This window comes from Bubalus kerabau, chromosome 7 (assembly GCF_029407905.1).
Source record: "Bubalus kerabau isolate K-KA32 ecotype Philippines breed swamp buffalo chromosome 7, PCC_UOA_SB_1v2, whole genome shotgun sequence".
Taxonomy (NCBI): Eukaryota; Metazoa; Chordata; class Mammalia; order Artiodactyla; family Bovidae; genus Bubalus; species Bubalus kerabau.
In genome coordinates this window covers 27,334,274-27,361,205 of record NC_073630.1, presented here as the reverse complement: position 1 = coordinate 27,361,205, position 26,932 = coordinate 27,334,274, and the positions used below count along the sequence as shown (strand labels likewise).

The 26,932-nt window shown below is 36.8% G+C and overlaps 1 protein-coding gene across 6 annotated transcripts in view; it reads left to right on the top strand.

Annotated features, from left to right (window-relative positions):
• Nucleotides 1–26,932, top strand: part of TBCK (TBC1 domain containing kinase) — a 207,396-nt gene that overhangs the window by 86,536 nt on the left and 93,928 nt on the right. For all 6 annotated transcript variants that reach the window (XM_055587900.1, XM_055587898.1, XM_055587901.1 and 3 more), the window contains 2 exons: nucleotides 1,351–1,434; nucleotides 3,929–4,014. In XM_055587900.1, coding sequence (XP_055443875.1) covers nucleotides 1,351–1,434; nucleotides 3,929–4,014 — 170 coding nt within the window. The remainder of the gene's footprint in view (nucleotides 1–1,350; nucleotides 1,435–3,928; nucleotides 4,015–26,932) is intronic.

Genomic DNA, 26,932 nt, shown 5'->3' with positions numbered 1-26,932 from the left:
GGACTCAACTTGGCAACTGGACAACAACAATATACTAATACAGTAACCCTTCTTTTGGTTAGTGGATTTTTTTTAATGACAAGGGTTTTTGTTTTGTTTTTTTCTGTCCCCTGATATAATTCCTTTTTTATAGTAGGTATTTAGAAGGCAATGGCACCCCACTCCAGTATTTTTGCCTGGAAAATCCCATGGACAGAGGAGCCTGGTAGGCTGCAGTCCATGGAGTCGCTAAGAGTCGGACATGACTGAGCAACTTCACTTTCACTTTTCACTTTCATGCATTGGAGAAGGAAATGGCAACCCACTGCAGTGTTCTTGCCTGGAGAATCCCAGGGACGGGGGAGCCTGGTGGGCTGCCGTCTATGGGGTCGCAGAGAGTCAGACACGACTGACGCAACTTAGCAGCAGCAGTAGATAAATATTTAAGCATTTATTATGAATATCCTGTAGCATGAATCCTTAGAAACCTTAATCTCAGAATCTCCATCTCTTCAAATTCTGTTTCATTTCAGAATGCATAGATTCCTGGAATTGAGTTCTTGTCGGACACGACTGAGCAACTTCACTTTCACTTTTCACTTTCATGCATTGGAGAAGGAAATGGCAACCCACTCCAATGTTCTTGCCTTGAGAATCCCAGGGACAGGGGAGCCTGGTGGGCTGCTGTATATGGGGTCGCACAGAGTCGGACACAACTGAAGCGACTTAGCAGCAGCAGTAGCAGCAGCAGTATAATCCCAGAGAACTAAAATTTCACTATTTGAATGCTTTTTAAAAATGCCTGTTCTCTAGTATTACTTTTTAATCTAGACAAGCGGCCTTGCTGTGTTTAGTTAAGCATAGTTCATTATGATACATATTGATTTAAGAATGGCATCTATGTTTGATCTATATTTTAAAGACCAATTACTACTATTGTTTTTAAATCCAATGTTCTCAGACTCTTTGCAACAGTAAAAATTATGGATATTGAAGTTTATGTAGCACAATAATGATTATTATGTTTAAGGATTTTAAAATGCATGAAGTTCTGATAATAAAGATTTTTATTCTTATAGGATAACAATTTCTGCAGTATATATATATTTTTTGTTTGTTTGTTTGGTGGTGGTTGTTTTTTCTTTTTGCTGCTGCAATAGTAGTTTGAAATTGAAAAGTTACTGGAGTGCTTATCTCTTGTTGTGCACAATATTTTCTGTAGGGGTTTTCCCCATATAATTTTGTGCTTCCATCAGTTATTAAGTAATTCTTGTTTAAAAATGGATTCACGGAATGTGTGCTGAGTGAGTGAATGACTGCTGATCTTTACCTCATTAACTAATTTGTTATATTTGCCATACTCTTTTTTAGCTCTGGCTTATGCCTGTATGTCTGCTTTTATCCCCAAATACCTGTACAACTTCTTCTTGAAAGACAACTCGCATGTAATACAAGGTAAGAAAATGTTTCTTTGCCTTTTTATAGGGAAAGTTATTATGTCAAAAGTGATCAATACTAGTTAAATTTATGGTTTTCACCCAACAAAATATGGTGACAGTTTATCACTAAAACACATGAAGAAATAATTAAGTTTAATCTTTTTTCCAAGTCCACAAAAAATTATGGTGTTTTCTAATAATTGTTTAATATCCAATCTGAGTTTGGTTCAAATTCAGGTATGCCAGTTTAAGAAAATAAAAGTCCAGCTGTTTGTCTCTGTCACAATTAACATTAATTACAAAAAGCTTTGCCATGGAGCAAGCCTACTAGGAATTAATAAAAATGTAGTGTGACCAATAATAATAAAATTTTCAAAGTATGTAATAAAAAAGCTATGCTGTAGGAGAGGAATAAGAATTTTAATATGATCTTATTAGAAGGGATAAAGAGTATTCATTTTATATTTCATTGCAAAAATTTTTGAAACTACAAAGCTTCGTTAAAACAGAAAATTTATATGAGACATGATTGTGTGGAAAAGAACACCATTAAACCTCACTTGAAATTTGAGTGGAAATTTCATAAATATCTTGATTTTTTTTTTTTTTAATGACATTTACCCCAGATGGTACAGTGTTAAAGAATCTGTCTGCCATTGCAGGAATATCAGGAGACATGGATTCAGTCCTTAGGTCAGGAAGATCCCATGGAGTAGGAAATGGCAATCTACTATAGTATTCTTGCCTGGAAAATTCCATGGACAAAGGAGCCTTGCAGGCTGCAGTTCGTGGGGTCACAAAGATTCAGATGCAACTCAATGACTGAACACACACACGCACACCTACGTAGGTCACCTATCAGAAAATACTATTTGGGGAGATATTTTATCTCTTGATGGGAATTTTCATTATTATAAACCAAAATTAGAGTGTTTTATGAACATTTAAAAGATTCAGTAGTAAATCCATGGAATCTGTTGTTTTAATTTTATTACTAGTTTGTTTTTCAGTAGCTTCTCTTAAATTCTCTTAGATTGGTTTACAGATCAAAAGACATATGCATTTCAATTTGTTTTGTTTGTCCTAAGGAACTGTTCAATGCATTTTTGAAATAACTTTAAATTTGACATAGTGCTGATATGACAGTGCTGGTATCATCAGTTCTGCCATATCTTTTCCTTTAAAGAAATGTTTCTGTATTTAACAAGCATACTGTATCTCATTCTAAAGCCTATCTGAGCAACCAAAACTTATGCCAGCCTTATAGTGTATATTTACATATATGAAATAATATATGGTATATAATAATATGCAAAATAATTACCTATTTTTGTGTATATTATATATACACATTTGTGTGTGTGTGTGTATTCTTTTTTTTGACATGAACTTGAGCAAACTCCAGGAGATGGTGAGGGACAGGGAAGCCTAGCGTGCTGTAGTTCATGGGGTCACGAAAAGTTGGACACAACTTGGCGACTGAACAACAGCAACATATGTGCAGTTATAATACATATATAAATCCAACCATCAGTGTTTGGCAGAACACAAGGAAAATGTTTTCATGATGGATTAGGTTTCTTCAGTAGATTCTTAATTAGCCATGTAATTCACCATAGTAGTTATCTTCTGTCAGGCTCAAATAAGAAAGACATTTAATAAACTGGACCATAGCTGTGGAGAATTGCCTGAGGTGTGACTTTCTGGTTTAAAATAAAGTGTGCGTGCATGCTTACTCGCTTCTGTCGTGTCTAACTCTCTGAGACCATATGGTCCATGGCCTGACAGGCTCCTCTGTCCATGGGATTCTCCAGGAAAAAATACTAGAGTGGGTTGTCATTCTTTCCTCATTTTATTAATAAAAGTTAATAATCATATGCTTTCATCAACATAAGTTGAATGCATATGATTGTTGATGTAGCATACCTCTGGCTTCTAGGTAAATTGGGACAATAAACATACCATCTGTAACTGGAAAGAGAAAAAATGAAGTTAAAAGTTAAATCCAGAAGTTCCCCTTTGGGATCTGTCCTGGATCTTCACTTTACTGAAACAAATTTCTATATCTGTATATGTAAATAAATTTGAGGTGTAATTATTCTATATGTGACAGTGTTATTCCTTATTTAAGTATCTGTTTACAGTTTCTGAAAAAATGATAAATGTGAGACAGGTTTAATATCACTAGAGAAAATAATTTGTTGAATTTAATAGGGAAAAAGTCATTCATCATTTGAATAATTTGTGATTCAGGAAATGAACTGACAGTTCTAAAGGTAGAAAATAAGTTGTGACATAGCTTTTAACAAAAAGCTTTTCTTGTTTAATAATTAGCCATAAGTGATTGAAGTAGTAACAAAACAGAAAATTATTTAATAAAGTGTGTTTTCTTCGTGGAGAAACTAAATCTAATTCAAAGTGTAAATAAAACTAATTTATGTGGATTTAATGTCTTTATTTGATGTACTATGTAAAAACAATGATTGTTTTAAACTTTATTGTCATTTCAGAGTATCTGACTGTGTTCTCTCAGATGATTGCATTTCATGATCCAGAGCTAAGCAATCATCTCAATGAGATTGGATTTATTCCAGATGTAAGTACTTGGTGCATTAATAAGAAATGATGTGGGGGAAAAAAAAAAAAAAGGGCAGAAATTGGCAACACAACAGAATAAAACTGTTTTTAAAGTTTTGTTGTCATAAGAAGTCCATCTATCTAAACAAGTTTCTGCTACTAACTATAGACTTTTATTATAAAGTTTATATGGTTACATTCCATGTCTTCACTTAGTAAAGGGAAGTATCTTGTTTTTCTTGATACTATCAAATTAATTTGAAAAACCTGTTAGTGGAGTGTTGCATTAAATTGTGCTGTCAGCAGTTTTCACTTGGATTTTATGATATTCAGGCTTGTTTTTGAAGAAGTAGGAAATTGGAACTTAGTTACTTCTTAAGTATTAATAGCTGCTTCTGTGTTTTGCTTGAGATATTACTTGGAAGCTTTGCCAGATTTGGGCTTACTTCATTAGCTTCTCAGGTTCCTTATCAAACCAGAAGTCAGAGCTGACTCTTGTTAGTCAGAGTGTAGCTTAGCCTGTTACTCACATGTAGCTTGTGGCTTGGAGTCAAACCTCTTTTAAAAGACCGAGTACAGTGTCATAGGTTTTTGTAAAACTAAAAAAAAATTCTTTTTGAGTTAGAAATCTCATTTTTTCATCTTAACCTTCTTTGTTTCCTGATCATACTGAAATGGGGAACTGAGTTCTGTTCACAGAGTCGAAGAATACCTTTCCTTTTAAGGCTTATATCCACAAAACAGTATGTTTATGGTAAGATTAGGAGTGAAAATGTTTATGTTAACACTGAAAATTCAGTTAAAGTGTTAACACTTAAACAGTATAAATACTTGCAGGGTGATTTGAAGTTTAAAACTACTTTCATAAACATTTCATTTGATATTCAAGTCAAATATGTAAGGTGTATGAAGCAAGTAATTTCATCATTTAATAGATAAGAAATTTAATGTTTGAGAAGGTAATAAAACTAAATCTCAGGACATAAAATTTTAACATATCATTGACAACTCTCTGTCTGGTTCATCTTTCAAGGGGAGAAAAAAGACAAAACATAAGTGTACTAATTCTAGTTCACTGCTCTGTGTGTTGTGCTGTAACTCTGTGGTGTGATCATCAGGCCTAAAGTAACCATCCTTAATATCCAGTGGAATTTGCTTCTAGGCCTGTGGAGAAATACCTTTTAGTGGAGTACATGGCTTATTCAATGAGGGCTCCAAAGTATATACACATCTTATAAAACAAACAAAATAAGATCAAACCCAAAATTATGTATGGAGATGAAAAATTATTTAAAAAATTAACCAATATAGATATATATTATCATATTAAGTATTTTTTTAATATAACTCTGCCTTTCTTGCTTCACATTATAAATGTGATATATATTACAAGACAGTTCAGTTCAGTTCAGTTGCTCAGTTGTGTCTGACTCTTTGCAACCCCATGAATCGCAGCACGCCAGGCTTCCCTGTCCATCACCATCTCCCCGAGTTCACTCAAACTCATGTCCATCATGTCGGTGATGGCATCCAGCCATCTCATCCTCTGTTGTCCCCTTCTCCTCCTGCCCCCAAACCCTCGCAGCATCAGAGTCTTCCAATGAGTCAACTCTTTGCATGAGGTGGCCAAAGTACTGGAGTTTCAGCTTTAGCATCATTCCTTCCAAAGAACACCCAGGACTGCTCTCCTTTAGAATGGACTGGTTGGATCTCCTTGCAGTCCAAGGGACTCTCAAGAGTCTCCAAAACCACAGTTCAAAAGCATCAATTCTTCGGCACTCAGCTTTCTTCACAGTCCAACTCTCGCATCCGTATATGACCACTGGAAAAACCATAGCAATACTAGATTAAATCTTATGGCTGGAATTGAAGAAATTACAGAGGAACTGATTGCCTAATTAGTAGTGGTGTTAGATTTTTGAGAGAAAAATACTAAGCTGTAGACGTCAAAAAAAGGATTTCTTTTCAAAATATTCCCTTGAAACCACCACTGACCACCTGTGACGAAAACAGAAAACTATATTAATTTAGTTATACAGGTGGCACTAGTGGTAAAGAATCCACCTGCCAGTGCAAGAGATATAAGAGACATCGGTTTGATCCCTGGTTGGGAAGATCCCCTGGAGGAGGGAATGGCCTGGGAAATCCCATGGACGAGGAGCCTGGCGAGCTACAGCCCATGCGACCACAAAGAGTTGGACACAACTGAGCAATATACAAAAATATGTATGAAATTATAAAGAGAGTCTTATAAAATGCTTAGATATATTCTTAAACATAGGTAGAATTTAAAAATCACATATGGAAAAATAGTTTATCTTAATCAGAATAATTAAACTCTGAAAGAATGTGGTATATGAGAAGAGGCAAGCAAAAACAGTATTATTAAAAAAATAATAATTTAAACATAATTTAACTGCTTACTGTGCACCAATTACTGCTCTGACCCTCTTTTAGCATGCATCTAATCTTCACAAGTTTGAAATCTAATTAAACAATGACTGTTAAATATTTATGCATAATATCGATTTGGGAAAGGCTAATAGCATGGCAGAAATAAAAGTCTAGATAATAACATGAAAGGTAAGAGTCATTGGGATTTCAACTTAAAAGTTTTCTAATGATTTTGCATCATGTGAGGGGAAATTTAATGTGCTCTTTATAATATAGACATCAAGTCAGGGATCCTTTCAGATCTTGGATTTGATTTTACCCTACTTAAATCTAATAAATGAGCCTCTAACTGTTTCATGGATACAGTAAGGAGAAAATCCAAGACTCCTTTGTCAGTGATAAAGGGCTTTCTCACTCACAGCACAGCAAGCAGTGTGAGCATTGGCATATTTCTCTTGATTTCCCTGGTGGCTCAGTGGTAAAAAATCTGCCCACAATGCAAGAGCCTCTGGAGACTTCTGTGGGTTCCATACCTGGGTCTGGAAGATCCCTGGAGGAGGGCATGGCAACCCACTCCAGTATTCTTGCCTGGAGAATCCCATGGACAGAGGAGCCTGGTGGGCTAAAATTCCATAGCCTTGCAGAGTTGGACAGTATTTAAACGACTAAGCACACAAGCATGCCCTTGATTTCCCTTGTGGCCAAGTCCCATAGAGATAACCCAGAAGATCCAGATGCTTCCTCCAGAAGCTGTGGATTGCACTACAGAGGGGAATCTTTATTACTAATTATTTAAAAATTCAGTAATTTTTATCAGTTCAGTTCAGTTTAGTCGCTCAGTTGTGGCCAGTTCTTTGCGACCCCCATGGACTATAGCATGCTAGGCTTCCCTGACCAACTCCCGGAGCTTGCTCAGACTCATTTCAATTGCGTCGGTGATGCCATCCAACCATCTCATCCTCTGTCATCCCCTTCTCCTCCTGCCTTCAGTCTTTCCCAGCATCAGGGTCTTTTCCAATGAGTCAGTTCTTTGCATCAGGTGGCCAAAGATTTGGAGCTTCAGCATCAGTCCTTCCAATGAATATTTAGGATTGATTTCCTTCAGGATTGACTGACTTGATCTCCTTGCAGTCCAAGGGACTCTCAAGAGTCTTCTCCAACACCACACTTCAAAAGCATCAATTCTTCTTCACTCAGCCTTCTTCACAGTCCAACTCTCACATCCATACATGACCACAGGAAAAACCATAGCCTTGACTAGATGAACCTTTGTTGGCAAAGTAATGTCTCTGCTTTTGAATATGCTATCTAGGTTGGTCATAACTTTCCTTCCAAGGAGTAAGCGTCTTTTAATTTCATGGCTGCAGTCACCATCTGCAGTGATTTTGAAGCCTAAGAAAATAAAGTCTGTCCCTGTTTCCATTGTTTCCCCATCTATTTGCCATGAAGTGATGCAACCAGATGCCATTATCTTTGTTTTTTGAATGTTTGAGTTTTAGGCCAGTTCTTTCAATCTTCTCTTTTACTTTCATCAAGAGGCTCTTTAGTTCCTCTTCACTTTCTGCCATAAGGGTGGTGTCATCTGCATATCTGAGGTTATTGATATTTCTCTCAGCAATCTTGATTCCAGTTTGTGCTTCATCCAGCCCAGCATTTCTCATGATTTACTCTACATATAAGTTAAATAAGCAGGGTGACAATATACAGTAATGACATACTCCTTTCCCAATTTGGAACCAGTCCGTTGTTCCCTGTCCAGTTCTAACTGTTGCTTCCTGACCTGCATACAGATTTCTCAGGAGGCAGGTCAGGTGGTCTGGTGTTCCTATCTCTTGAAGAATTTTCCACAGTTTATTGTGATCCACACAGTCAAAGGCTTTAGCATAGTCAATAAAGCAGATGTTTTTTCTGAAACTCTCTTGCTATTTCTGTGATCCTGTGGATGTTGGCAATTTGATCTCTGGTTCCTCTTCCTTTTCTAAATCCAGCTTGAACATCTGGAAGTTCTTGGTTCATGAATTGTTGAAGCCTGGCTTGGAGAATTTTGAGCAATACTTTGCTAGCGTGTGAGATGAGTGCAATTGTGCGGTAGTTTGAACATTGTTTGGCATTACCTTTCTTTGGGATTGGAATGAAAACTGACCTTTTCCAGTCCTGTGGTCACTGCTGAGTTTTCCAAATTTCCTGACATATTGAGTGCAGCACTTTCAAAGCATCATCTTTTAGGATTTTAAATAGCTCAACTGGAATTCCATCACCTCCACTAGCTTTGTTTATAGTGATGCTCTCTAACGCCCACTTGACTTCACTTTCCAGGATCTCTGGCTCTAGGTAAGTGATTGCACCATCATGGTTATCTGGTCATTAACATCTTTTTGTATAGTTCTGTATATTCTTGCCACCTCTTCTTAATATTTTCTGCTTCTGTTAGGTCCATACCATTTCTGTCCTTTATTGTGCCCATCTTTGCATGAAATATTCCCTTGATATCTCTAATTTTCTTGACAAGATCTCTAGTCTTTCCCATTCTATTGTTTTCTGCTATTTCTTTGCATTGATCACTGAGGAAGACCTTGTTATCTCTCCTTGCTATTCTTTGGAACTCTCATTCATATGAGTATATCTTTCCTTTATACTAAAGAAGCCTTTAGCTTCTCTTCTTTTCTCTGCTATTTGTAAGGCCTTGTCAGACAATCATTTTGCCTATTGCATTTCTTTTTCTTGGGGATGGTTTTGATCACTGCCTCTTGTACAGTGTCATGAACCTCTATCCATAGTTCTTCAGGCACTCTGTCTATCAGATCTAATCCCTTGAATCTATTTGTCACCTCGAATTACACGGACTATATAGTCCACGGGGTCGCAAAGAGTCGGACACGACTGAGTGACTTTCACTTAACTTCAAAACTGTGTAATTGTAAGGGAGTTGATTTAGGTCATACCTGAATGGCCTAGTGGTTTTCCCTACTTTCTTCAATTTAAGTCTGAGCTTGGCGATAAGGAGTTCATGATAAGAGCCACAATCAGCTCCCAGTCTTGTTTTTGCTTACTGTATACAGCGTCTCCATCTTCAGCTGCAAAGAATATAATCAGTCTGATTTTGGTATTGACCATCTGGTGATGTCCATGTGTAGAGTCATCTCTTTTTTTTTTTTTTTTTTAATTTTATTTTATTTTTAAACTTTACATAACTGTATTAGTTTTGCCAAATATCAAAATGAATCCACCACAGGTATACATGTGTTCCCCATCCTGAACCCTCCTCCCTCTTCCCTCCCCATTCCATCCCTCTGGGTCGTCCCAGTGCACCAGCCCCAAGTCATCTCTTTTGTTGTTGGAAGAGGGTGTTTGCTATGAACAGTGCGTTCTCTTGACAAAACTCTATTAGCCTTTGCCCTGCTCATTTTGTACTCCAAGGCCAAGCTTGCCTGTTACTCCAGGTATCTCTTGACTTCCTACTTTTGCATTCCAGTCCCCTATGATGAAAAGACATCTTTTTTTTGGTGTTAGTTCTAGGAAGTCTTGTAGGTCTTCATAGAAACATTCAAATTCAACTTCTGCATTAGTGGTTGGAGCATAGACTTGGATTACTCCGATACTGAATGGTTTGCCCTTGAAACGAGCAGAGATCATTCTGTCATTTTTGAGATTGCACCCAAGTACTGCATTTCAGACTCTTTTTTTTAACTATGAGGGCTACTCCATTCCTTCTAAGGGGTTCTTGCTCACAGTAGTTAGTAGATATAATAATTTTGACACAAAATCTTTATTTATGCTTCCCTCTCTATTATGACCCCCTCCTATAATTACTGGGGTATCTTTGTATAACATCTTGTAAAAGCTTTAATTCTAGTAATGTAAATTATTAGTTATATATATATATATATAATTAGTCTTATGAGAGATTCATTAGTCACCTTGGATGAGGACAATTCCTTGTGGGACGAGCATGTCCAGTATATGACAAATACTGAGCATCCCTAGCCCTTATCCACTGATTGCCTGCTAATATCCCCTAATCATTGTGACAATAAATTGCCTACATGTTATTTCTGAAAAATGGCTACACATATCTTCAAACATCCTCTAGGGAAAAGTCTGTCTCTCTCAAGAATCCTAAAGATAACAACAGAGAAGTGAAGGGAAAGGAAAAATATCTTAACCTGGAAAAAATTCCATTTTCTATGACTATTCTTCTGTCACAGAGAAAGGGCAAAATGAAAGATTTAACAAAGTTAAAATGTTAATAGGAAGGTTGGTTTTTGGTTTTTGAAATCTTGATTTGTTTTATTGTGTTTTGTTGGCCTAGTTTTCAGGTGTGTAGATAATATGAAAATGTTGAGACTATTTTTAAATTTAAGTTTGAAAACAGATTTTATATTTTTAATATAGAGATTATTAACAGTGAATAGTGGTGGGAGAGGTGTGATGAAATGGAGAATTTTTCTAACATTTTCATTATTCTGTTAAAAATCACATACTTTTAGCTGCATGTTATTAGTTTGTATGTGAAGTCTTTTTCCTCCCCCAGATCATAGCCTTCAGTGTTCTGTCTGTAAGATAATTGTTTAGGTGAATTTCTGTACCTCCAACAAAACTACAGGCTAGAATTCATCAAGGGCAAGGGTGGGCATTTTTGTAATGAGATCCCAAACTGAGTTTCCTGCTGAATAACTAATCTTATTAAAGCAAGCCCTCATTAATCTTCCATCATTAAAATGCAGACTCCTATTACAGAAAAGATTGTGATTTCTGGCTCCTTTCCATTTGCCGTGGGTCACAGAGCTCTGAATACTGAATATTGCTGTAGCTTGAAAAGTTGGGAATATTGTGCACTGATGTGTTGCATAGATTATATGTATCATGGTAGTTATGCAATTTACATATAAATAGGGTGAGTAATGTGTATTTGGCAAAATTGGGGCCGCAGTGATTTTTATCATTTCCGTCTTGCTATATGTTCCTGCTTCTGAAAATATATCCAGCCTTTTAATGAGAATAAGAAAGTACACTTCTTCATTCTTCAGTTCAGTTCAGTCCAGTCATTGAGTCGTCTCTTTGCAACCCCATGGAATGCAGCACACCAGGCCTCCCTATCCATCGCCAACTCCCAGAGTTTACTGAAACTCATGTCCATTGAGTTGGTGATGCCATCCAAGCATCTCATCCTCTGTCATCCCCTCCTCCTCCTGCCTTCAGTCTTTCCCAGCATCAGGGTCTTTTCCAGTGAGTCAGATCTTCAGTTTGAGCTTCAGCATCAGTCCTTCCAATGAGTATTCAGGACTGATCTCCTTTAGGATGGACTCGTTGGATCTCCTTGCATTCCAAAGGACTCTCAAGAGTCTTCTCCAACACCACAGTTCAAAAGCATCAATTCTTCAGCACTCAGCTTTCTTTATAGTACAACTCTCACATCCATACAGGACTACTGGAAAAACCATAGCTTTCACTAGATATACCTTCTTTGGCAAAGTAATGTCTCTGCTTTTTAATACGCTGTCTAGGTTGGTCATAACTTTTCTTCCAAGAGCAAACGTCTTTTACTTTGACGGCTGCAATCACCATCTGCAGTGATTTTTGAACCCCCCAAAAAATAGACTGCCACTGTTTCCCCATCTATTTGCCATGAAGTGATGGGATCAAATACTGTAATCTTAGTTTTCTTAATGTTGAGTTTTAAGCCAAACTTTTCACTCTCCTCTTTCACTTTCATCAAGAGGCTCTTTAGTTCTTCACTTTCTGCCATATGGGTGGTGTCATCTGCATATCTGAGGTTATTGAGATTTCTCCTGTAAATCTTGATTCCAGTTTGTGCATCATCCAGCCCAGCATTTCTCATGATATACTCTGCATAGAAGTTAAATAAGCAGGGTGACAATATACAGCCTTAACGTACTCCTTTTCCTATTTGGAACCAGTCTATTGTTCCATGTCCAGTTCTAACTGTTGCTTCCTGACCTGCATACAGGTTTCTCAAGAGGCAGGTCAGGTGGTCTGGTATTCCCATCTCTTTAAGAATTTTCCAGAGTTTGTTGTGGTCCACAAATTCAAAGGCATTGGCATAGTCAGTAAAGCAGAAGTAGATGTTTTTCTGGAACTCTCTTTCTTTTCTAGTGATCCAACAGATGTTGGATCTCTGGTTCCTCTGCCTTTTCTAAATCCAGCTTGAACATCTGGAAATTCACAGTTCACATACTGTTGAAGCATGGCTTGGAGAATTTTGAGCATTACTTCGCTAGCTTGTGAGATGAGTGCAATTGTGCGGTAGTTTGAGCATTCTTTGGCATTGCCTTTCTTTGGGATTGGAATGAAAACTGACCTTTTCCAGTCCTGTGGCCATTGCTGAGTTTTCCAAATTTGCTGGCATATTGAGTACAGCACTTTCACAGCATCATCTTTTAGGATTTTAGATAGCTCAACTGGAATTGCATCACCTCCACTAGCTTTGTTCATAGTGATGCTTCCTAAGGCCTACTTAACTTTGCTTTCCAGGATGTCTGGCTCTAGATTGGTGATCGCATCGTTTTGATTATCTGGGTCATGAAGATCTTTTTTGTATATTTCTTCTGTGTATTCTTGCCACCTCTTCTTAATATTTTCTGCTTCTGTTAGGTCCATACCATTTCTGTCTTTTATTGAGCCCATCTTTGCATGAACTGTTCCCTTGGTATCTCTAATTTTCTTGAAGAGATCCCCCATTCTATCGTTTTCCTCTATTTCTTCATTCTTAAAGAAACTTTTTCTGAAATGCAGTGAATAGCATTCAACCTGAAAATTATGATAAGTTATCAGGCGAACAGTAAGAAACATGACAAAGGCCGTATTCCAATACTATACACACCTCTTGAACCTACTGTCACTGTCAACAAATTCAGTGATAAGTATGCTGGCAAAACCATTGTCATTTAACTACAATCTTAATGGACGCTTATACCACTGCTGATTTTCTCCTTTCCTAAAAGTTTATTGCTGTCATTCTCCAAACTTCTATTTAGCTGAGTTTGTAGTAACTAAAAATATGAAAATATTTCTCAGAAATATTTGTATAATTTGGACTTCCCTGGTGGCTCAGACGGTAAAGCATCTGCCTACAATGCAGGAGACCTGGGTTCTATTCCTGGGTATTTGCTTGGTTTGTTCATTTGTTCCATCATTCATTCCTAGCCTTTATGTTGTTATTGTTGCCTAAAGAAATTTTAGATTTTAATCTACAGAGATTGGTGACAATGAATTTTTTAGAATTTTTTTTATTTTTAGATTTTTATCTAGTGTGGTTACAAGTGGAGAAGGAAATGGCAACCCACTCCAGCATTCTTGCCTGGAGAATCCCGTGGACAAAGGAGCCTGGTGGGCTGCTGTCCATGGGGTCGCACAGAGTCCGGCACGACTGAAGCAATTTAGCATGCATGCATGCATTGGAGAAGGAAATGGTAACCCACTCCAATATTCTTGCCTGGAGAATCCCAGGGACTGGGGAGCCTGGTGGGCTGCCGTCGCTGGGGTCACATAGAGTTGGACACGACTGAAGCAACTTAGCAGCAGCAGCAGCAGCAGTGGTTATAAGGTAAATTAGAAAATTGCACCTTATTTAGAATCTCCCATAATAGGAGTCCCCGCCAACCTGTCCTAGACCATCCTAGAGTGCTATGATGTATCCTTTGGCTGTTGTGTTTTCCTTGTTGTTGTTGTTTAGTAGCTAAATCATGACTGTTTACAGACCCATGGACTGCAGCACGCCAGGCTTTCCTGTCCTTCACTATCTCCCAGACTTGCTCAGATTCATGTCCATTGAGTCAGGGATGCTATCTAACCTCTCATCCGCTGCAGCCCCCTTCTCCTGCTGCCTTCAGTCTTTCCCAGCATCAAGGTCTTTTCCACTGAGTCAGCTCTTCACATCAGGTGGCCTAAGTGTTGGAGCTTCAGCTTCAGCATCAGTCCTTCTAATGAATATTCAGGGTTGATTTCCTTTAGTATTGACTGGTTTGATCTCCTTGCAACCCAAGGACTTTCAAGAGTCTTCCCCAGCACTACAGTTCAAAAGCATCAATTTTCCGGCACTCGGCCATTCTTTATCGTCCAGTCTCACATCTGTACTTGACGACTGGGAAACTACAGCTTCCCTGACTTGATTCCTTACCCGTTCTACCACCCTTGGATTCTTTAAAACCCTTGAATACAAAGGGCTTATTGAGCTCTCTTATAGGAGAGGTTAAATTACCTTTCAGAAAGCACTCATATCACAGAGCCCAAGACTTACTAATCCCATAGGCAATGACAAAGTAATGTTGGGTATCTTCTTGCTGAGAACATATACATAGAAGTTAAGTATCCACCAGGTTTCTCTTTTTCTTAAGTTCTTACTCTGCTTTCAAACTAATGTATCCTTATACTGATTGAGAGACAAGTAAAAGGAAGTATATGCTTAGTAAAATAAGTCAGACAAAGACAAATGCTGTATGATACCACTTATATATGGACTCTAAAAAGTAATATAAATGAATCTATGTACAAAACAGAAACAGACTCACAGACAAAAACAAATGTATGGTTACCAAAGGGGAGAGAAGGAGCAAGGGAGGGACAGATTTTAAAAGAGTATGAGATTAATGAAGGCTGATTACTCTACATAAAAGAGATAAGCAACAGAACTTACTGCATAGCACCGGGGATTATACCTAATATCTTATAATAGCGTATAATGGAATACACTCTACAGAAACAAAACAAACCTGAAACAGTACTCTGTACACCTGAAACAAGCACAATATTGTAAATCATCTAAACTTTCTTTTTTTTTTTAAGTGTATAATATGATGCAGTAGTTCTCAAACTTTTTGGTCGGTCTCAGGACCCCTTCACATTTTTAAAAATTAGCAAGTATCTCAAAGAGTTTATAGGTAGAGTTATATCTGTCAGTATTTACTGAGACATTTAAAAAATTATGTATTAATTTTTTAATGAAAATAGCAGAATCATTATATGTTAACAAAATAAAATTTTTCAGAAAAGTAATTGTTTTCCAAAACAAAATAATGAAAAAGTAATATTGTTTTATATTTTTGCAAGTTCTACTTAATAGAGGAAAGTTAGGTTCTCATATCTGCTTCTAAATTCATTCCTGTTGCAGTTCATTGTTCTGGTTGAAGTACATAAAGAAAATCTGTTGGCCCTACACAGACATAATTGCAAAAGGTAGTTTCTTAATGCTTAATTACAATATACAGTCTAAAACTATGTCAGTGAACTTTTCATATTCTTTTATATTCAAATCTATCAGTCTGTCTTACACTTTGAATGGCTCTTTTACCCATATGTGATTTTCTGATGTTGTAATTGGTCACTTAAAAAATATCAGTGCATTGAATTATTCAGATCTTTCAACTATGAAACATTTAGTTATATATATCAAAAAATCACATTCATTAATATCACCACTGATCTCATCCAGAAATTCATTAAGTATTGAGAAGCTGCCAAGCTCACACTGGCAGATACAATTTTCCAAAATTCTAATCTTCACCTGACAGCTAGAATTTTTTATTGAAGTGACAGGCTCACTTCATTTTCGAGAAATGTCCACCAAATATCCAAGCATGAAAAAAATTATTGTTTTTATTTTATTTTTCCAATATAACATTAAACTTGGCATTTCTTGAAAAAGTCACCTACAATGGCTCATAGCTCAAACCATTGCCCAAGTGCTTTTTCCTCCAGGCAACCTTTTTTTTTTTCTTTTTGGCTGAGCCACGTGGCATGTGGGATCTTAAGTTCCCCAACCAGGGATTGAACCTGAAACCCCTGCATTGGAAGTAGGTTTGCCACTGGACCATCAGGGAGGTTCTTTCAAGACAATGTTTTACTTCAGTACACAGTACAAGTGCTTTATACCTACTTCCCAGTTTGTCTCATGGAACATTTTAAAAAATATTTTGCAAAATGAATCATTTTTAGTTTTTAACCTTCACAAGATTATGACTTTTATACTTAGTGCCCCCACTTTGATTTGTGATATTGTGCCAGCAATTTTATCCACCAGTGGTTTTTGTACCATTAGCACAAGTGGAGAGGGTGGGGAGATTTGGGAGAATGGCATTGAAACATGTATAATATCATGTATGAAACGAGTCGCCAGTCCAAGTTCGATGCATGATACTGGATGCTTGGGGCTGGTGCACTGGTACGACCCAGAGGGAGGGTATGGGGAGGGAGGAGGGAGGAGGGTTCAGGATGGGGAGCACGGGTATACCTGTGGCGGATTCATTTCGATGTTTGGCAAAACTAATACAATATTGTAAAGTTTAAAAATAAAATAAAATTTAAAAAAAAAGAAAAAGGAGCAAAAACGTCTTAGTATTGTTACTGTTTTGAACTTTGGGGCCCTGGCTTTTAAAGATTCCCAGGAGTCTATGAACACAATTTGATAATAAGCACTCAGACACAGGTGTGAAATGGGACAGAGTTCTAATCCTGACTCTTCAACTTAGTAGCTAAACAGTTAAGTTAGTTTCTTTTATCCATAGAGCTCTTTAATGTTGATTATAATAAATCTTATGTCTTAAGATTATTGTGAAGATTAAATGAGATAATATGTATAAACAGTTCAACACAGTTCCAAGTACACAGTAAATTTTAAGGAGTTATCCATTATTAGTTTTCTTGTTTTATTTATTAGCGTTTGATCATGTTGCACTGTTTCTTTGTCATATTCATAGGATTTATATTTAGAAAAGCATTCTATTACAAACTATAATGGATATAGTATTTTACTGTCTCAGTTAGCAAACACTTTGCTGGAGTAAATAATGATACTAACAACAGCAAAGACTTTGTTTTTGAGTTGATAAGGTTGCCACTCCATTTTAGATTTTAACATTTTTTATTTGCTGAATTTTTAAGGTACTTTTCTATCTCCCAGAAAGTGCTGCATAGCATGTTTTGCAGTCTTTTACTTAAAATTAATTATTTGAAATTTTTGAAAGTTGTTTTTTTTTTTAAATACTCAGTGAGATAATTGAAACCTACTTTGGATATATAGCTAATCTTTTCCAAAAATGATAAATGTGGATTTCACAACCGTTAAATTGCCCAAGTGATTTTGTTATTGATTTCTATTTTGTAGTTTTTTGGCTCAGTATTATAAGTCAAGTAATAATTAATAGAGAAAGGTATATTTATGCAGTTATTTATTTTTTAGTATTATGGAAATCATTACTTGCAAAAAATATAACTAATATAACCTTTGGTATACAAGGGAAAACAAGTTAACCATTTAATATCTGGATCCAATGGATCTAATGAGAAATAGATGGGGAAACAGTGGAAACAGTGTCAGACTTTACTTTTTTGGGCTCCAAAATCACTGCAGATGGTGACTGCAGCCATGAAATTAAAAGACGCTTACTCCTTGGAAGGAAAGTTATGACCAACCTAGATAGCATATTCAAAAGCAGAGACATTACTTTGCCAACAAAGGTCCGTCTAGTCAAGGCTATGGTTTTTCCTGTGGTCATGTATGGATGTGAGAGTTGGACTGTGAAGAAAGCTGAGTGCCGAAGAATTGATGCTTTTGAACTGTGGTGTTGGAGAAGACTCTTGAGAGTCCCTTGGACTGCAAGGAGATCCAACCAGTCCATTCTAAAGGAGATCAGCCCTGGGATTTCTTTGGAAGGAATGATGCTAAAGCTGGAACTCCAGTACTTTGGCCACCTCATGTGAAGAGTTGACTCATTGGAAAAGACTCTGATGCTGGGACGGATTGGGGGCAGGAAGAGAAGGGGACGCCAGAGGATGAGATGGCTGGATGGCATCACCGATTCAATGGACGTGAGTCTGAGTGAACTCCAGGAGTTGGTGATGGACAAGGAGGCCTGGCGTGCTGCGATTCATGGGGTCGCAAAGAGTTGGACATGAGTGAGCGACTGAACTGAAGTTATTTTTTTGAATAATTTATAGAAGTAGCATAAAGATATAGTAAAAACAAAATTCTAAAAATTTTAGAAAGCATTTAAACATAGCAAACCCCAAATTTTATTCCATATATTGAAAGTGTATGTACGTGAAATGTATGGTGTCCTTTTCACTTACTCCTTGTCTGTCATGCATGAACCTGGAGCATATCTATCCTGTAAATATTTATTCTATATTTCAAATACACATCTTGCAGGCTCTAGCTTATTTCTGGTTCTTCTTGTACTTGCACAGTCTAGACACAATTAGAGCAAAACATTGACAGGACTCTTAACTTTGCTGAAGAACAACTAATCTACAGTTTAAATTTTTTACAGTACTGTATGTCAATTATATCTCAATAAAACTGGAAGAAAAATTAGAACAGACTGTAATGATGTCTCTATATATTTATTATATCTTCTTAAAAGATGATGTAACACTTTGGATGACATAGTACAAAAAATGAAAGATGGTAATAATAATGATGTATTTTAGTACTGTGAAGTGAAGTGAAGTGAAAGTCACTCAGTCGTGTCTGACTCTTTGTGACCCCGTGGACTCTATAGTCCATAGAATTCTGCAGGCCAGAATACTGGAGTGGGTAGCCTTTCCCTTCGCCAGGGGATCTTCCCAATCCAGGGATCAAACCCAGGTCTCCCACATTGCAGGAGGATTCTTTACCAACTGAGCCACAAAGGAAGCCCAAGAATACTGGAGTGGGTAGCCTGTGCATCCCTTCTGCAGTGGATCTTCCTGACCCCGGGATCAAACCAGGGTCTCTTGCATTGCAGGCAGATTCTTTACCAACTGAGCTATTTAGTATTGTACCACCCCTCTATGAAACTGCTTTATAAAAATGGTGATGTTGTAACATGTTGTTTAGTCACTAAGTCCTATCCAACTCTTTTATGACCCCATGAACTGTAGCCTATCAGACTCCTCTGTCCATGGGATTTCCCAGGCAAGAATACTTGAGTGGGTTGTCATTTTCTTCTCCCAGGGATCTTCCCAACCCAGGGATCAAACCCACATCTCCTGCATTGGCAAGTGGATTCTTTACCACTGAGGTACCAGGGAAGCCCTGATGTAACATGAGCACATGTTAAATAAAGAAAGAACAGTTAGATTCTCTAATAAGCTTCAAGTCTGAAACCAAATTACCAGGGTAATTTTTTAAAAGGGGTGGGGGCTTGCATCATCATTGGTGGGTCTACCATCAATAATCTGTCAGAGAATGCCAGGTGATTTAGATGTAGATCAAAAAATCAGGGCTTCCATCGTGGCTCAGATGGTAAAGAATCTACCTGCAATGCAGGAGACCTGGGTTCGATCCCTGGGTCGGAAAGATCCCTTGAAGAAGGGAATGGCAACCCACTCCAGTACTCTTGCCTAGAGAATTCCATGGACCGAGGGTCCTGGTAGGCTACAGTCAATGGGGTCACAAAAGTCAGAAGGACTGAGCAACTTGACTTTAAAAACTTAGATGTAGATAAAATTTATGATTGTAAGAAGAGAGGAAGCATATATCTTGGAAATTCAACTTCAATAAGCTTGACTTTAAACGCTAGCAAGAATCTTGATGGTGTTGATTCCCTACAGTTATTAATGTGCCAGGCACTGTGTTCCATACTGGTTTGTTTTATCTATAAGAATGGAGTATTTACTACTATGTGTAAGATAGATGACTAATGAGAGCCTACTGTATAGCATAGGGAGCTCTACACAGTGTTCTGTGGTGACCTAAATGAGAAGGAAATCAAAAAAAGAGTGGATATATGTGTATGTATAACTGATTCACTTTGCTGCACAGGAGAAACTAACACAACATTGTAAAGCAACTATGCTCTGATAAGAACTAGTTTTAAAAAAGAATGCAGTATTTATTGGCTGTTTATTAAGATAAAAAATAGAAACAAATTATCTTTTGCCTCAGAGTTACTGGCTCACCAAAATATCAGAAAATAATGTGTTTTTCTATTTAAAATATTCTAGAGAATTGCTTTGTATATCGCTGTTTTCATATAGATTTATAATTCTCACCTCCTGACTGTTGTCCCATTGTTGCTGGTTAGGACATGAAGGCATATTTTGTACTTAAGAATTTTTCCCCACGATGCTAAGAAGATAGAAGACCAAGAGTTCTGTTAAATAAGGAAGACTATTTATTACTGCTTTTACCTGTATTGGCCTTCCCTGATAGCTCAGTTGGTAAAGAATCTGCCTGCAATGTGGGAGACCTGGGTTTGATCCCTGGGTTGGGAAGATCCCCTGGAGAAGGGAAAGGCTACCCACTCCAGTATTCTAGCCCGGAGAATTCCATGGACTGTATAGTCCATGGGGTTGCCAAGAGTTGGACATAACTGAGCAACTTTCACTTACCTGTATTATGTGTTTTCAGAATTTATGTTCAACCCTTTCCCATTCCACCTAATTTATCCTGATTTAACATAACCCATCATGTTTGTTCATTTTTGAGAATGCTGATAGTCTTTTGAAAATGAAAAGCACTTTGGAACACTAAACTCTTTTATGGAACATATTCTTGATTTCAATAATTTTTCTTTGTTTCAACACATCTTCTGTATGTGGTTAAGAAGGCAATAGCAGCCAGGATACAGACAAAATAAAGTATCTTCTAGAATTTGGAAAGTTGAGGGAAAAGATTTTATGTAAGAATATTTAAAATTTTGTGACCTCAGAGTAGCTGACATGGGGTTGAGGAATATAGATTTTGAGAGCTGGCAGAACTGTAACTACTTTAGCATTCATTGTCTGCGCCTTGCTTCAACTGAGTCTGCCTCAACCTGTGAAACAAGTGTACAGTTCCCAGTGCCCAGGATTCTTTTCTCTTTACCTTCTGCTCCTGTCTCCTGGTTCCAGAACATATGTAGCTTTTGTTAGATGATTTCATGAGTTTGACTCAGAATTCTGCGTCAAAATACTTCAACAAAAGTATTTTGTTGAAATACTTTCCTATTGTAGAAGTTTCTGGGCTGTTATGAAAAAGAATAATTGTACTTCCTATACTGACATCTGAAATATGTCATATCTTCTGCCAGGTGTTTTAAAGCCTTTAACTAATCTTCACAACAATCCTGAAGGTTCAAAGAGATTTGTAGCTACCAGATCACAAAGTTCATAGTTTCAGGAAAATATATGGTCTACTCTGATGCTTTGAAAATCTGCTGTTTTTCAATGATCTTTTATTTGAATAGCTAGATGTACATTTCCCTATTACACAGAATCATTGCAAGATACTCAACTTGCATTTTACAGAGGTGGCTGACATTAACTTAGATATAAAAGTGCTTCTGACTTGAGGTAAAGATAAAATATGCTCATAAAAAGGTAAAAGTCAATTAGAAGGTACTCTCTTTTGTATTAATAATTTTTATTATTACTATATATGTATATATAGAGACAGATGAGAGAACACAGTATGTATGTAAATAAATCCATTTGACAAAAGATTCATCTAGAGTTTTAAGAAATGTTTTCTTTTTTAATCTTTTACGTTTTATACATTTATAAGTTTTTGAGCCATAGTTTATGCTCTTGAAAATCAAATTAATGAGCCCCTGCCTTTGTTTTTCCTATTGATGTTTCTAATACTACCAGACCATATAGAAAGATCTCATGAAATGGTAAATATTGCTATTCTTTCTTGGTATTGCTAGGGGGCAGTATTTACTCAGCTGACTCTTTTTAGCAGGCTAGCACTAGACCAAATCAACAAAATACAATTTTATGATCTGGAGAAAATAATTAAAGGATATATAATTTTTTTTATTGGGTTTGTTTCCAACTTTAAATCAGGAAAGATCTGGTAATATCTCCAACTTAATTAAGACTAATTATATATTTTTTTTAATATATTTTTTTATACTTGTAAGAAAATATTTCATTATTTGTTATTTTTTATTTTTTTCTTACTATTTTCTTTTTTTTAATTTAACCTCACTTTATTTTTTTAATTTTATTTTATTTTTAAACTTTACAATATTGTATTGGTTTTGCAAAGTATCGAAATGAATCCGCCACAGGTATACATGTGTTCCCCATCCTGAACCCTCCACCCTCCTCCTCCTCATACCATCTAAGCCTAAACCACCGTACTATTCTGTATGGTGTCTTTTTGTGTATTACATTGTATTATGAACATATACCAATATGCTAAGAAATTATTTAAGATGAAAATATCAGTTAAAATTTTAATAGGGAGAAATATAGAAGGAAAAAATAACAGGCATTCAATCTCACAGAGTATATCACCTATTTATTTTCTTGACTTCAGTTGGTAAGAGGTGACTGGTATTAATGAGCACCTAATAGTTGTTATGTATTATATTAAAGAAATGTATTCTGCTTGGATTATTACTCTTCAGTATCCATTAGAATGTGCTTCATTTTACTTCTAATTACTGTCTTCATAATTGTTGTCAAAGTTTAGGTATTAGTATTAGTTAAACAGTTCAAGTTTAATATTTTTTCAGTATTCACCACTATTTAATATGAAGGATAAATATATATATATGTGCACACACACACACACACACACCCAAGGAAGATTAACTGATTTTCTCATTATTACATATTTATTAAAAATTTCTTAAGATTATTTAATCTTGTGACTAATCTTTTAATCTGTCCCTTTTAGTTACCTTTATTATATATTTCGTTCTTTCTTCAACAAATATTTGATTGTACCAGGCATTTTCCTAGGCCCTACGTGCATTGATAGAAAAAGAAAACATAATTTCTACCCTCATTCAACTTACATTAGTGGGAGATAAAAAATAAAGATCAATATACTATGTGATATGTTAGTTAGGGGTAAGTACTAAAGAAAAAAAACAGCTTAAGCAGGGACATGAAGTTAAGTGGTCAGGAGAAGAAGGAATTGAATATTTAAGTAAAGTAAAGCCTCACAGGTTAATTTTTGAATAAATGTCTTAATGAATTGCTGTGTTATTACATTTACTAACCTTTTCTTCTGCAGTATCTGATCTGCTCTTATTCCTATTCATTGTATTTTTTGACTCAAATATTGTATTTTCCGTCTCTAGAAGAATTTTTTGGTTCTTTTTTTTTTTTTAATCTGCTCTTTCTCTACATAACTTATTCAGTCATTTCTTAGCTTTTTGAACATATGTAACAGATATAAAAAACATTTTGACATCTTTGCCTGGTAATACAAACATTTATTCTACTTCTTTGTCCATTTTGATTGAATGATTTTTCTCCTCGTTATGATCGTTTTTTCCTCTTGCTTTACTGATATTTTTTAATAGATTTCAGTCATTGTGAATTACTTTGTTGCATATTGGCTATTTTATGTCCTTGTAAATATTGTTGGGGATTCCCAGGTGGCCCAGTGGTGATGAATAAGCCTGCCAATGCAGAAGACATGGGTTCAGTTGCTGGGTTGGGAAGATCCCCTGGAGAAAGAAATACCAACCCATCCTTGCCTGGGAAATCCCATGGACAGAGGAGCCTGGCAGGCTGGGTTGCAAAAGAGTCAGACTTGACTTACCAACAAAACAACAATAACAAAATATTCATGAGCTTCATTTTGAGATGCAGCTAAGTAACACTGAAACAGTCTGATATTTTCAAGGCTGGCTTTTAAGGTTTGTTAAGTGAGACCAGGCAGCATAATTTGAGAGCATAATTTTGCCCCATTACTAAGGCAATATCCTTATGAGTACTCTACCTTATGCCTTGGTTATTATAGGTTTTTTTAAAATTCTGGCTGGTAGTAAGATGAACTATCCCTGGCTTTGTGTGAGCTTGGCATGTTTTTCCGCTAGGTTTTCAAGTGGTTCCTCCCCACTTTGTGTTTTTCCTCATATGCATGCCCCCTTCAATATGTGGGGAAAAGTGAAATTAAGTAACTCAGATAAGATTCGTAATGACAATTGGCTTTGATCAGAATAGAGGATAATATAATTTATGTTCTGTCCTTTAAAAAAAGAAGAGTTAAATAATAGTGATGAATTTATATCTACTCACTGTATGTTTAAACTGAAATTAGGCTGAAGAATTTAGATTTTGTTATAGTTTTACTGTTTTCTGCAATCCATTTGTTGTTCAGTTGCTCTATCATGTTTCACTCTTTGCAACCCCATGGCCTGCAGCATGCCAGGTTTCCCTGTCCTTTACCATCTCCCATAGCTTTCTCAAACTCATGTCCATTGAGTCAGTGATGCCATCCAACCAACTCATCCTCTGTCATCCCCTGCCTTCAGTCATTCCCAGCATCAGGGTCTTTTCCAATGAGTCAGTTCTTCACATCAGGTGGCCAAAGTATTGGAGCTTCAGCATCAGTCCTTCCAATGAATATTCAGGATTGATTTTCTTTATGATTGACTGGTTGGCTCTCCTTGCTGTCCAAGGGACTTTCAAGAGTCTTCTCCAACACCACTCTCACTCATATCCATACATGACTACTGGGAAAACCATAGCTTTGACTAGACAGACCTTTGTTGGCAAAGTAATGTCTCTGCTTTTTAATGTGCTGTCTAAGTTTGTCACAGCTTTTCTTCCAAGGAGCAACATCTTTTAATTTCATGGCTGCAGTCACCATCTGCAGTGATTTTGGAGCTCAAGAAAATAAAGTCTGTCACTGTTTCCATTGTTTCCCCATCTGTTTGCCATGAAGTGATGGGACCAGCTGCCATGATCTTCATTTTTTGAAAGTTGAGTTTTAAGCCAACTTTTTCACTCTCCCCTTTCTCCTTCAAGAGACTCTTTAGTTCGTCTTTGCTTTCTGCCATAAAGGTGGTGTCATCTGCATATCTGAGGTTATTGATATTTCTCCTGACAATCTTGATTCCAGCTTGTGATTCATCCAGCCTACCATTTCACATGATTTGTTCATGTGAAATGCATAGAAGTTAAATAAGCAGGGTGACAATATAGAACCTTGATATATTCCTTTCCCAATTTGGAACCAGTCTGTTGTTCCATGTCCAGTTCTACCTGTTGCTTCTTGACCTGCATACAGATTTCTCAGGAGGCAGGTAAGGTGGTCTGGTATTCCCATTTAACGAGGTACCCACTTTTAAGTTTCACACTTGATAGTAAAAGCAATAGATGATGACAATGAGTGGTGGCCAAGGTCACGAAGTGGTAGACTGTGGACTGCTTTGCTTCACAGGTATGTTTTGACTGACATAGCATTAAAAGTATAATCTGACATTTAAAAAAAAAAAAAAAGAATTTTTCACAGTTTGTTCCACAGTCAAAGTCTTTAGCCTAGTCAATGAAGCAGAAATAGATGTATTTCTGGAATTATCTTGCTTTTTCTATGATGCGATGGATGTTTGCATTTTGATCTCTGGTTCCTCTGCCTTTTCTAAATCCAGCTTGAACATCTTGAAGTTTTTGGTTCACATACTATTGAAGCCTAGCTTGGAGAGTTTTGAGCATTACTTTGCTAGTGTGTAAGATGAGTGCAATTGTGTGGTAGTTTGAGCATTCTTTGGCATTGCCTTTGGGTTGGAATGAACACTGACCTTTTCTAGTCCTGTGGCCACTGCTGAGTTTTCCAAACTTGCTGGCATATTGAGTGCAGCACTTTCACAGCATCATCTTTTAGGACTTGAAATAGCTCAACTGGAATTCCATCACCTCCACTAACTTTGTTTATGGTGATGCTTCTTAAGGCCCAATTGACTTCATACTTGCAATCCATACTCCATAGTGAAGTCCCGTACCTCTGTCCTCCTCCCTTTCCCCACTTGTAATGGCTGTGTCATTGTATGTAAATGATGATCTTGTGTAGAGCAGTGGGTTTATTTCATATACAATGCTTAGATTTTAATGTAGCTTGGTACACAACTGTACTTATGGTTCCTGACATTTAACAGTGTAAATACTCAACTGTGTACAATGCAAAGAAACATGGAACTTTAATCATAAATTCACAATTGATAGGTGCTGAAAAATCTATTCATTTAAAACCCCATAGGTAGCACAAAAATTTTTGTCTAATAGAAGCTGACATTGACATAAAATATAAAAGTAGAGCTTTTTCAGATTTTTCTATAAATTACTATGGGTTTTGATACTTGTTATTAACAAAGGAGATTTTACTCTACTTTTAGAAATTAAGAATGAGTTCTTACTTCAAAATCTCACATAATTAATTGGTGTGTGTGTTTCATTCCTAGATACTGTTAGGAAGATAAATTTGTCATCTGAAAAACCTTATTATTTCATTCCTAGGTCTCACAACTTTTAGTCTCTTATGAAGCTTTCTGTTAATTTAGAAAGTGGTAATAGAAGATACAAGCTTCATAAAAACTTTTTAATGAGACATTTTGGACATTTTTCAAATATCCTCTTGCTGCTGCTGCTGCTAAGTCGCTTCAGTCGTGTCCGACTCTGTGCGACCCCAGAGACGCCAGCCCACCAGGCTCCCCCGTCCCTGGGATTCTCCAGGCAAGAACACTGGAGTGGGTTGCCATTTCCTTCTCCAATGCATGAAAGTGAAAAGTGAAAGGGAAGTCGCTCAGTTGTATCCGACTCTTAGCGACCCCATGGACTGCAGCCTACCAGGCCCCTCTGTCCCTGGGATTTTCCAGGCAAGG